Source organism: Brassica oleracea, chromosome C1 (genome assembly GCF_000695525.1).
Source record: "Brassica oleracea var. oleracea cultivar TO1000 chromosome C1, BOL, whole genome shotgun sequence".
Lineage (NCBI taxonomy): Eukaryota > Viridiplantae > Streptophyta > Magnoliopsida > Brassicales > Brassicaceae > Brassica > Brassica oleracea.
In genome coordinates, this window is record NC_027748.1 from 43,049,704 (window position 1) to 43,061,685 (window position 11,982).

General features: G+C 37.0%; 2 protein-coding genes across 2 annotated transcripts; one reads left to right on the forward strand and one right to left on the reverse strand.

Moving 5' to 3' along the window:
* Positions 1-27: 27 nt before the first annotated feature.
* Positions 28-8,260, reverse strand: LOC106336419 (protease Do-like 7). Its single transcript, XM_013775289.1, has 24 exons — positions 7,908-8,260; positions 7,710-7,780; positions 7,363-7,497; positions 7,214-7,272; positions 7,078-7,114; positions 6,686-6,811; positions 6,322-6,411; positions 5,755-5,820; positions 5,606-5,662; positions 5,421-5,486; positions 5,101-5,208; positions 4,776-4,856; positions 4,241-4,290; positions 3,728-3,893; positions 2,869-3,321; positions 2,374-2,556; positions 2,195-2,300; positions 1,834-2,004; positions 1,668-1,747; positions 1,363-1,590; positions 1,020-1,235; positions 689-846; positions 463-574; positions 28-371 (listed from the first exon to the last, which is right to left on the reverse strand). The coding sequence occupies exons 1-24, from the start codon at positions 8,167-8,169 to the stop codon at positions 207-209; spliced, it is 3,246 nt and encodes a 1,081-aa protein (XP_013630743.1). The 5' UTR covers positions 8,170-8,260; the 3' UTR covers positions 28-206.
* Positions 8,261-10,006: 1,746 nt separating this feature from the next.
* On the forward strand, positions 10,007-10,585 carry LOC106298935. The gene has a single exon (XM_013735067.1). It carries the CDS (start codon positions 10,181-10,183, stop codon positions 10,397-10,399), a length of 219 nt encoding a protein of 72 aa, XP_013590521.1. The 5' UTR covers positions 10,007-10,180; the 3' UTR covers positions 10,400-10,585.
* Positions 10,586-11,982: the final 1,397 nt, after the last annotated feature.

Here is an 11,982-nt window from a genome sequence, read left to right on the forward strand (position 1 = left end):
AAAGTTTAAATTTGATCAATTTTAAACTGGATGTAAAATCCTTATTGCTTAGTTTTTTTTACTGTAAATTGTGACAGTTCTTCTAGTAATGTTATATAATGAAGGTTTTGAGTATAAACTCGATAAAAATACAACAAAGTTGGAGTATGCATATGAGAAAAGACCGTAAGAGCTTTTCAAAGAAATGGATCAACTAAAGAGGTTTTTTACTTCAAGGCTTTCAATATGTTTCTACGCCAAAGAGCAGTCTCTGGGTCGAACCTCAGCTCCCAAGTTGGCCAATAATGAAGATCTTGTTTCAGAGTCAACACTCGTGGCTTGCCGTTTAGATGAACAGTCCTTATACGCACAAACTGCCCGTGTTCTAGCTCCTGTTCGCAAATAAACAATCTGAGATTAAATCTTCATATCAAAGTAAAAGATCTAACATGGGTGTGAGTTGTGCAAGGAATGAGACAAAACCTTGGTAGCATCTGCAAATGCGTTGAGATCAGGAGTCTTCTTCCCGTTAACTTCCACGATCCACTGAAGTGCATAGAGGCCATATCGATGTGCCGGACTCCCATGACACCATCTGAGAACAAAATTTGTCAGAGATCAAATCCAAATCTAGTCGGTTAAAGACTAAACTAGTTTTTTTTCGTTGAACCAAATTGAGATTCAATATATAGGTCAAGAACCAGTATACCTTGTGACATAGACACCATGACCTTCCTCAGGAAGAAACCCAAGAGCGCGAACCGCAGAATGAGGATCTTGAACAACGCAACCACACCAGTTTATCGCTCTTGTAGTTCCGTTTCCATCTCTTTTATCAGTTCCAACTACGAGCTCCATTTCTCGGCCCTGACAAAAACAATCAAGAGTCTTGAGTATAAACTAGTAAACCTCTCTTCTTCACCTAAATTAGCTATTTTTTCACAGGTGGTGGGATCGATCGACACAGGGACTAGGATGACAACGGAGAAGAAACAAATAAACAATAAGATGTCTCAAGAGCCAGGAGTTAGTGGTGTCACCTGTCGAAGGATTGTCAGATTGAGATTCTCATCGCTGTGGCTACCAGTATCCAATGTTCGGCAAGCGGCTTCAATGTCATTGTAGCATGTAACTGGCATCTTATTGACTGCCAGAACCATGTCGCCTTGTTCTAGAAGATTTTCAGCTTTTGATCCTGCCAGGCAGCCTTTAACCCGTAGAACTTGACGTCTAACCGGATCCTTCTTGACTAGAATCTGTAAGAAACAACCAATTAAGTATATGGATTTGAGAATACCTGCTTTTAGTAGACTAACATTCTGTCAAAGGTATGGTGTAATTGACTCAAAAATATCACGGAATATACAACAAGAATAGGCTTACTTGGATCCATTCATCACTCAGACCAAAACTCCGGGCTTTTGAGAGCAAAGTAGGATACAACTCAACTTCCAAAATCCGAACGAGAGGCATTGGTCTTTTCACACCATTTATTAAAAGTTCTGGTCCGTTTCCACCCGTTATGATTTTCTCGAGGACTTGGCTAATCGCATATATTGGGATGCCTCTGACAAACTGATGGTCTTCGGACGAAGTTGAACTATATTTAACCTGTGATCAATTCACAAGACAGTAGCAAGTTAGAAAAAACGTAACAATTATGTAAACTGCAAAGTGGGAAGATGAACCTGAGTCGAAAAGCTTCCCCAAATGGCCCGAATCCTCCCTTGCTCATCAGTCAGCGCTCCTGAAAATGTGCTACCAAAATCTGCAAGGAAACAAGAAGAAAACAAAGTGAGTTTCGAACAAGTTTGTAGTAACTAAATTTGATGTGAAAGGATTTGAATTCCTCACCTGTATCAAGCTCGATTACTTCCATATTAGTAGCTCTGTAGCGGGGAGAATCAGCAGACCCAATGTTTAGCGCTGCACATGGATTGGTTACAATAGATTTTCTTGATGTAGCTTGAAGGTTCCTACTCAACCCGACAAGATAAACTGAATCTCCACGCTGCAGTGCAGGTTCTGTTTTCAGCAAAGACATTGCAACATGAACACGTCCCATTAATTTAACTAGATAAATAAAAGTTTAAACTAGCGGCAATATCGAAACAGAGCAATGGTTAAAAAAAGTAGCAATAGCCAAAGCATCATCCAACCAGCATATAAATTTGGAACCCCAAGGGTACTTTGCTACAGATTTGTACTAACATACCAGGTAGTAACTCAGCTGCACGAATAACTGAAGCACTGGCAGGACCCATTGCTGACGGATTGTAGGCAATAAGAGCATAGTTGTGAACAGGATGAAGAAATACCACCTGCAGTTAAGTTAAGAAAGATGAATATTAAAGCTTCCTTCCACGAACTGTAAGATCTTCAGGGGAATCTAACCTCTCCAGGAATCTCAACTGGAAAAGCAGCAAAGGACAACATAACATCAGATGCAGAAATCGCAACGGTGTTTTTATCCACCACAGCAAGTCCCATGTCTGAAGAGTGATAAATAATGATGCCAGTCCCAAAGAAATGTTGTGAATGTACACCATCAAGACTACACGATGGTGGCACATGAACCTGCATACGAGAACTTAGTTTCAGGAGATGCAAGTTGCCCTTAATCACAATAAGAACTATAATCGCAATTACAAAGACCAGAAACATATTAAGCCAAGACAGTAATTCCAATCACCAGGTCATACTTCCATGGTTTTCTTATACACATCCATAGATTATAATTTATCGGACTTGTAGAAATAGTTACCAAAACTAACATGTTCTGGTGACATAGTTTAACTAATATTTCATAGCTTTGGTAAATAGGAACTCTGAACCCTGAATTCAGTTATAACTGCGACAGCCAAATTCGAAAGAATTCTAAATTTTTACCTCAAACATGACAAGAGCGGGCTCAATAGCACGTTCAGCCAAAGAAGCATTAGCAGGCAGAGCTGTTGCACTTTCGTAGTCTCTTAAAACCAAATTATCTGTTGCCATTGCATCATCAGATTTTGATTCACTCTCATATAAGGAACCGTTTGCAACAGTTTCATCTAAAGAATCATCTTCCACTCTTTGTTTCTTTGCTTCTACGCCAAAATCATTCTGAGAACCATCCCCACTAGAGGCTTCCATAGTAGCCGCAGTATCAGTAACTCCACGAACGACTTCATGCATGGACTCTGTATTTTGGCATATAGGCAAACCACTATTACCAATAGATGGTGGAACAGTAGCAGGTTCGATTGCAGGTTTCACATCCCATAGACCAGAACTGTCATTGCGGGTATACAACTGTGGAGGAGCGTACCATTCATGACGATCAATTGTGACTAACACAGACTGCACGAAATGGAAACCAAAAATAAGTAATTTCTCATTTGAGTAAATTCTATAGAGTTCAAAAAGAAACAGGGACAGCAAGTCAGCAACCATATTAATGACAGAAAGGCCTTAAGAAAAACGATCCATTGTGGAATCACGACTTAAAAATATATATTTTCCATAGACAGTGATCATAGTGATCTATCAGCACGACAATAGCAAAAAATCACATACTTGGAACAGCCAGAAGAGAGGTAAAATTATCACAGAATTAACAGATTGCATGCAAGAATTCAGATTCAGATATAGAATAGCCTAACAAATTGTCTTATCTAAACCAGTATCAAGGTTTGACAAGTATAAGATTACAGTGGGTTCGGACGTCTTACAAAAAGAACTTTCAAACAATATATAAATCTATCACCTTCTTGCGATGACGATCAGTGTGAGACATATATTCCAAGGGGACACGAGCACCCCTAGACAGCTTTGAAAGAACGGAAATCAAATCCGCAAGACAGGAAATATCTTCATTAGCAACCTTCTTTATGATAGAATGTCGTGGGACCCCAGCTCTAAATAGCATGTATCTGCATAGAAAATAGCTCAACCAAGTAAATCCAGAAATTCAGAGAAAGTTATGAAAATGATTCACAGTAAGCTAACATGTAACAGTATTGACACATCAGTCAACAAGGTAAACGTGAACTATCTTAAGATCTCTGATGAAGAGATAAAAATTATAATTTTTCAAGATTAAGTGGCGTATTAGAAGAAGTTACAGCTCACTTCTTGTACCGAGTACGCAGATAAATAAATTTTAGAACCAAAAGAACATAAAAGGAAACACTCTTTTCTGTTGGAATCTATTAGGGAATTGCACATGGATCAAGAAAATGTGAAAATTTTGATGGAGGAAGGAAGTGGAGCGGCTTACCCAGGGTCCGCTACATAAGCCAGGCCACAAGGAAAGCGAAAATTGCGAGCCTGTTAGATCAAGAACTTTTAAGATCAGCAAATTTATAAGCCGGTGGGGTAGTAACATCACGAGCACTTGGTTATGTTTCCACATTCAAGCTAGCAAGCCAGTTTGGGCTGTGAATGATAAAGCCAATGTTTCTTCAAAGCATATTAAGAATAAAACAAGTAGCATATTCATATAATATCCAACTGATACTACAATAACGAGTTCCATGATCATACATATAGCCTTAATATACTCACAAAGAGCATCCCCTCTGAAGATAGATATTCTGAACAACTAAAACTACGTTAAATATGTTACTTTCAAAACGGAAAAAGTGCCCAAAATCATCATTTGGGTAGATCAGTACGCAAATTCATGAAAGATTAACCCTAACACCTAGCATTAATTTATAAAAACAACAATTCGACCATTAGGATATGAGAATATCATGCATGCAGGCACAGCAGCAAAAAAGTTCAAATATATCTTTTCAAGTAGTAGTTACCTGCTGATAAGACAACGGATGAATTACAGCACCGCTTACTTCCAGGAAGTGATCTGGAGTGATTGAGTGTAAATCCTGAACCTGTGTCAGGAAATAAATAAACAAAAGGATCTAGATTATTAAGAAAGACAGTAAGTATCAATCACAGTTAAGCAGATTATGAAATCCTACATGAAAGTTACAAGTAAGATACTGAGGACTTTTTCTCAGAGAAAAACAATTGGGCAGCAATAACGAATTTAATAACCAGGAGAAAAGATAAGAAACGGCTACATGTATCCTAGAATATTGCAACCAAAGCTAGAAACAGAAGAATAGAACTCACCGATACACTAACAGTAATTGGCTGTCCACCTCTCTCAATTTCCAATTCCACTATCTGGCCAACACCGTCATCAATCAGATTCTCCAAGTTCAGAAATTGTGTAAGCACCTGAGATAACAATGAAATGCATAGGGAAATATTTAGCAAAACAAGGAACAGAAAGAACTAGAAACTGAAATTGTATTGATTAATAGGTTCTAACTAACTTTTAAACCATGCGTTTCATACCAATGTTGCAACAAAGATATCAAAATTCTAGATTGCTCGAGGCAAACAAAAAAACAATCCTCACTAAAAGATGTAAAATTGAGATGACTTACTTTGCCGTTTACACGAATAAGAACATCTCCCGGCTCTAAATGTTTATCAGCAGGGCCATTTGGCACCTATCACAAGTCAAGATATCATATATAAGATGTAAATTTTTAAGCATCGCTTAAACAATCTATTTTCTATTAAAAAAAAATTATTGTTCTGTGTGTTATTAATAAATCAATGCACTCACTACAGAATCAACAACAAGCATTCCGGTTTCCCCAGGTGGAGATGCATGCCGAACCACCTACATGGCCAAGATATAGTAAGTTTAAGGTGTCCCTGTGTAGCACAAGGACGGCTAATGCCCTCCACGGTGGTAAGAAGGAAATCATGTACCTGTTCAGTTTCGCTCCTGAGACCAAGTCGACGTATCTCATCGAAGCCTTTGTGAACAAATGTCATCTAAATACAAAAGCAAACAGATAAAACCTCGCATAAGTAACCCCAAAACTCATATCAGCTAACAGACATTGAACTTCCCTATGAATCTCTGCATCTGTCACTCGTGGGAAAAGGAATAGAAATATAACATGAGAATTATTCCTAATAAAACCACGAATTCATTCAGATCCCATGGTAATCACAAGGATAACCTTTCTAGAATAAAAAGAAATCCTTAAGGTATTAAAATTCCTCTCTAGAATATGAGCATTACATTAGTTAAAATTTATTATACAAAAATTATGATGCTCAGAGCCTAACTACAACAGTAGTCTAAATGTTACCCAGGAAAATTTCCAGCTCCTTGGAATTTTTTTTCAACTGACAGACCATGTAAAGTACGGGTAATTTTTTCGGACAAGCTGAACACAGCTACTTAAAACGGGTCAAAACTGATAGTCGTGGAAATTTTCTTAACTACACTATGAAAGAGTTTCAAAATCCGATAGGTGGAAAACAAACCTGAAGCGTACCACGAGGAATATGAACTGCTTTTGGCTTATCTGTGCACGAGTCGATACTTTTCTGCAGGAAACTTAACGCCCTGACAACCTTCCAAAAACGAAAACCAAACTTGATGATAAGTTCTAAGCAAATTTCCAACAAAATATCAAATAAATTCCGGGGTTATGAATGATATGACGCAACACTAAAAAGAGACCAGGAACTATGTCTGACTTTCTCAATGTCTCATACTAGATACTCAGGGCCTCGCTATAATGAAAAGAAGAGATCATAAATAAACGTATAGTTCATTTGTAACATTCTATAAGCCATCTAGTCTTAACTAAAGCATGAATATGAGTATGAAAAAGAGATTGCTTACTCGTTGAAGTGGTAGGAAGAAGGCTGATGCACTTGAGGACTTGCTGCCAGCATTCAAAGCTACCGCCCTGCCTTGCCAATCAATAACAGGAGAACCGCTTGATCCGCCTTTAGTACCTGACGCTGCCTACAAACACAGAAGCTAAAATATTAGCAAGCTAGCATGTGTAAGGGTTAGGCTTCGAGTAACAGTAGAGTATGACACGATAAGCTACAAAGGACGTTTTAACTCTTTTAGGTGATATCTAAATGAAAATACGAGTGAGAGGCATATCTGTAGTGGAAACGGGAAATAACAAGGTTTTGACTCAGGAGAGATAGCATGCAATTCTGCTCGTATACGTCGGTAATTAAAATAAAAGTAATAAATACTAAAGACGAATAATCACTTACTTGCATATAAAACGTGTTGAAGTCGTTGTAACCATCTCTGGAACAAAAACCAATTAATTATTACAAAGCGAGTAACCATGAAATAAGCAGCGTTGTAGAACTATAAAAACATCACGGTGAAACAGATTATACTTACTTCTTATAGTGTGGAGCATCCCTATCCAACCGAGCAAGAGTACCAGCCAGTATGGAAACCTGAAAATCCACACTCCATTTACCAAACACTACATAATCTTTTTGATGCAGCCTACTTTGAATAATATACAACACCCTTAACTACATTACCTTCTCTCCGCTATCATTGCCAACAACCCTAATCTCAAGTCCAACAGAAGCTGCCTCCGGAGCAAGGGGGATTTCCTCATAACTCAGAAACTGTACTGCACTGGGGTCATACGAAAAGAAGCCAAAGTCGTGGACCTGAAAAAGATACAAAAGAATGTCAGCCTGATGAGGAGGGAAAATACAAAAAGAGAGCAGAATATATACAATAAAGTGGAGACACAAATTCAGATACTAAAATAGAAATATTTTAGAATTCACATGAATGCTCATTTCAATGAAACCATGGCCTCTGAACTGTGATGCCAGCTTCCTCAAATCTAATCTAGGGATTAGAATAAGAGACTTACCGGATCCCTATATACAGGATAGATTGGGATCTCTTCGCGGTTTACAAACATTGCCTCCGCAACTACTGGACCTGAAGAAGAAGAAGATATGAAGATGAACCAATGAATATTAAAGAGATTAAATTCTCAGTGACCTATCAGAACATTATCTACACCACCTAATCAAACAGCTAACTGCTAAGGAATCTATGCGCACACCTGGCTTAACCACGTGGCGGTTGGTGAGGATGACCCCACGCCTCTTATCAACGATAAACCCAGTAGCGTAGCTAGCACCCGCCGATTCGGTGTCGAAGGCGCGACACGCCGTCGTGCGGAGCACGACGACGGCGGGAACCACTTTGCCGAGAGCGCGACGCCAGTCTTCGGCGGTGGCGACGGTTTCGGTCAGCGGAGGATCCGATTTGATGCCGGTCTCCGTCGCCAGTGATGCCTCCTCTGATCCCAACGGATCTCCCATTTGAGCTCGCTTTCACTCCCGCGGGAACGGGTTTAGGGTTTCGGATCGGTCCTCTTCTCTTCTCTGATGATGATGATAATCTTTGGGACTCTTTCAGAGTTAGTTTTTATATTATTATTTTTTTAGTGCGCAGAATAAATTTAAATATAGTACATACGAATTAAATTATATAATATGGTTTTTAATATTTTAAGTTTTTAACTAATCAATCACCTTGCTTACGCATTTCATTGGAAAAATCCAACCATTCTTTAAAAAATCAATTTTTTTTTGCAAGGTACAAGAAAACATTTGAAATGATAAATTTTGATTTGTCGTAAAAACTGTCTTCAACTTATTAAAAAATTGTTTTATCAATTTATTAGCTAACAGCAGCCTCTAATATTATATTTAGGCTCTTTTTTTTTGGTATCTGAAAATTATATTATCACCGACTATCGGCCGGCCGGCTTGTTGCAACATTCCGAGGAACGCCTTTCAGATAAGTAGCTAAGTCGTCTTAATCCAGCAGTGAGAAACATTTTTTTTCCGGAGTCATAAACCGGCAAAAATCAAAATCTTTCAAGAGCTATTCAGAAAAAAAACTACTAGACAACTAAAAACAATTTACAATGAGCTCTAATACATAAACCAAAATCCCATATATAACTGAGGGAGTAGCCTTGATGATTGCAGTCTGAAATGCAGAGCACATTGATCTCCAAACGAAGGATAGAGACAGGTCGAAGAAACTTCATAGAGACGGGGTAGAGGAGCTGAAATAAATTCATATCTAAAGAGCCAAAACATAAAGGCGGAAGATCCTCAAAGTTCGCGCAGCAACGAGCCAGTACTTACATCTGTCCATTCATATCGTTATATAGGTGAGCCCAGATCAATCTTGAAGAGAGACACGAATACTGAAGCCACTCCAAAGAAACTTACACACACAACCTGGCCTTACACACACAACATGGCCAGCAAGAGTTCCTGTAAATAATCTAAAACCAAAGATGAATTAGGCTCTTTTCTATAATAAAATAAAAATATTGTATACTTTGTATACTTGTTAATTCGGTAGTGGAGATTTTGCATGTCTAATGTCAATTATACAAAAGTCAACACTAAAGTCTTTTTATATACTTTAACATCCAAACTCCAAAGTCTTTACTTTAAACGTTCACATTATAAATCACTTTATCAGAACGAATATTCTGCGCTTTGCCAAAACTAGTATATAACTATGTTAGACAATAACAACATACAATTCAGTAACTCGAACATACATAATATGATATGAATACCATATTTCATTCAGTTGAGCTACGCTAACAACGTTAATAGCATTTTGTTTTCACAAATTTATAACAACCCCGTAATTATAAATTAATAACCAAAAAAATAAATAAAAAAATTCCGGATTGCACTGGAATAGTAGCCCCGTTGATTATACGGTTTAGTCTGGTACAGTTCAACAGGCAACCCGACCACGTATATAATGGACTGGCCTGGTTGATTCAGAGTCTATCCTATTTTAGGCCCATTTCGGTTGGTCATGATAGTCGACCCTGTACGTGAATCTGGTGACGAGCCCAGAATATTTCATATAGCCATTTTCAAGGTCCAATATCTTGTAAAGATTTTCAAGAACAAACCGACGATAACAATTTGTCACCAATGATATGAGACACGATGATTAAGATAGATAGAAGACAACACGTATCCTCCTTAAACCACATGTACATCTTCCTCACACACCACCTGTCAAAAGTTTAAATAAAATACTCAAGAACCGACCCTACGTATAAAGATCATAAAAAGTATTAATAGATAAAACAAGAAGAAAAAGTGTGAAGAACTCAAATGATTCGCTTGTCTCTCTATATAAACATCACAATCAATCTCTCCATAATCCTACACCAATTATTCTCCTCATATTCGATACATCACATCTCTATAACATCCACAAACATTTCACCTCTTTGATCCCTTTTTCGTATATATAACAATAGTATTTGAAGCTATCACAAGGATGATTCCTATATGCGTGCAGTGCGGAACGGGAGGAAACCCATGTAGATGCAAAGTGGTCGGACCGACGTTAGGGCTTGTGGCGTTTTTAGCAGCCGGAGTGGTGGAGTGGCCGGTGGGAGCATTGGTTTATATCTTTAAACATGCCAAAGGTCGACGTATTATGGGTCATCCGGCTACCCACGTTTATCCCAAAGTCTCCCGTTCCATTCCCATATGATTTTGAATCTCACTTTTGTATGAGATTTTAGTAATTTTACTACTATTTATTATGTTTCTATGTCGTCGTAATAATGTATTGTATGTTGTGTTTTATTTCGTTTCCTTTCTACTATGAACGTTAATGCTTCAGCTGTACTTTTATCCTCGGAGAAGGTTAATAAATCTTCGTTTTTAATTGAACTAATTGATATTTCATGTGTGGCAGTGAGCCTGTGACCGAAGATCGAGGCATAAAAACAAAAATCTTAAAACGAAATTGAATGGCGTGTGCATATTGGAATATAATTCTTGTAGCGAGACATGATTAAGCCGGAGCTAAAAACCGGTTCTTAAAATATTTATTTAAAAACTGATTTTTAGTTTTTTTAGTTAAAAGTTAAGAAAAAGTTTTTTAACTTCCGCTAGAAATTTCATTCTAAAAACTCCGGATTAATTATGCTCTGGTAAAATAGAAATATATGTACTAAGATTAGGATTTTGTGTAGTTAATTAGAATTCTACGTATATGCAAAATAGAATCTTATGTATACTAGAATTTTATGTATTGAATAAAGACAAATCTATGTACTAAGATATCAGTAAGTGAGAGATTATGACAAGCCATCTTTTAGCTACATAGCTTATGAATAAAGGAAGAAAAGTTGAAGAATAGTATTTGCATTTTCTGAAAGTTGACAGAATATTATTTTTAAGAGAAAGTGAGATAAAAGAGAAGTTTACGAACACACCACCTAATGAAAAATATACATCTCTTGGCTTTCATAAACTCACAATATTTTCGGCTAACACTTCAAGAGTTTGATTAATTTTATCATATAGTTTTTCCTTACTAATTAAAATTTCATATAGTTAGATACTTACATTACATAGCTAAACAAAAGAGAAAATCAATGCATACGCTCACATCAGTGCAAAACGAAAAAGCCAATATCAAACTATATATGTCCAAAAGTAGTCACATGTAGATCATTCTTTTATGTACTCAGCAATATTTTCGTTTGCGCCAATTGTTATAAAATATTAGACTTGGATCCATGTATATTTGTTTATTTTGAAATTTTTATGAAACTATATGTCAAAAAGTGTATACATATATATATATATATATATATATATATAATTTTAAGTTTCAAAAAAAGTATATATTTTCAAATTAAAAAGGAACTTTAGCCCAAAGATTAACAAATACTTTGAGGGCTCCGATGCAATGTTTGTATGGACCAGCATCAAAGACCGGTAGCCAGGGGTGAATCTAGAACATATTATTAGTGGGTGCGTATATTAGTACATAATTACATATACAAATTAGTAGGACAACATCAGATATGTACAGAATTAAGAGGGCATAATAACATTTTCAATGGGTGCACAACTGTGTTTTGGTTAAAATTATGGCAAAATTTAAACAAAATTCTTTATAAAACTTATTTTTTTTTTAAAAGAGTGGGTGCACTTGCACCAGTGCACCCTTAGTCTTCTATCTACATTTGCCACTGCCGGTGGCGAAAAACCGAGAATAATTTTTACCGAAAACAAACTATCAATTTAAAAGAAACAAAACCCAAAAGTTTAGGATTCTAA

Excerpts from the sequence above, each read along its gene's own strand:
- LOC106336419 (XM_013775289.1), bottom strand. The coding sequence starts at position 8,169 with ATGGGAGATCCGTTGGGATCAGAGGAGGCATCACTGGCGACGGAGACC. Across the intron at positions 7,273-7,362 it reads GCAATGATAGCGGAGAGAAG|GTTTCCATACTGGCTGGTAC; the intron begins GTAATGTAGTTA and ends GTGGATTTTCAG. Across the intron at positions 5,487-5,605 it reads TGCTTGTTGTTGATTCTGTA|GTGCCAAATGGCCCTGCTGA; the intron begins GTGAGTGCATTG and ends GACTTGTGATAG.
- LOC106298935 (XM_013735067.1), top strand. The coding sequence starts at position 10,181 with ATGATTCCTATATGCGTGCAGTGCGGAACGGGAGGAAACCCATGTAGA.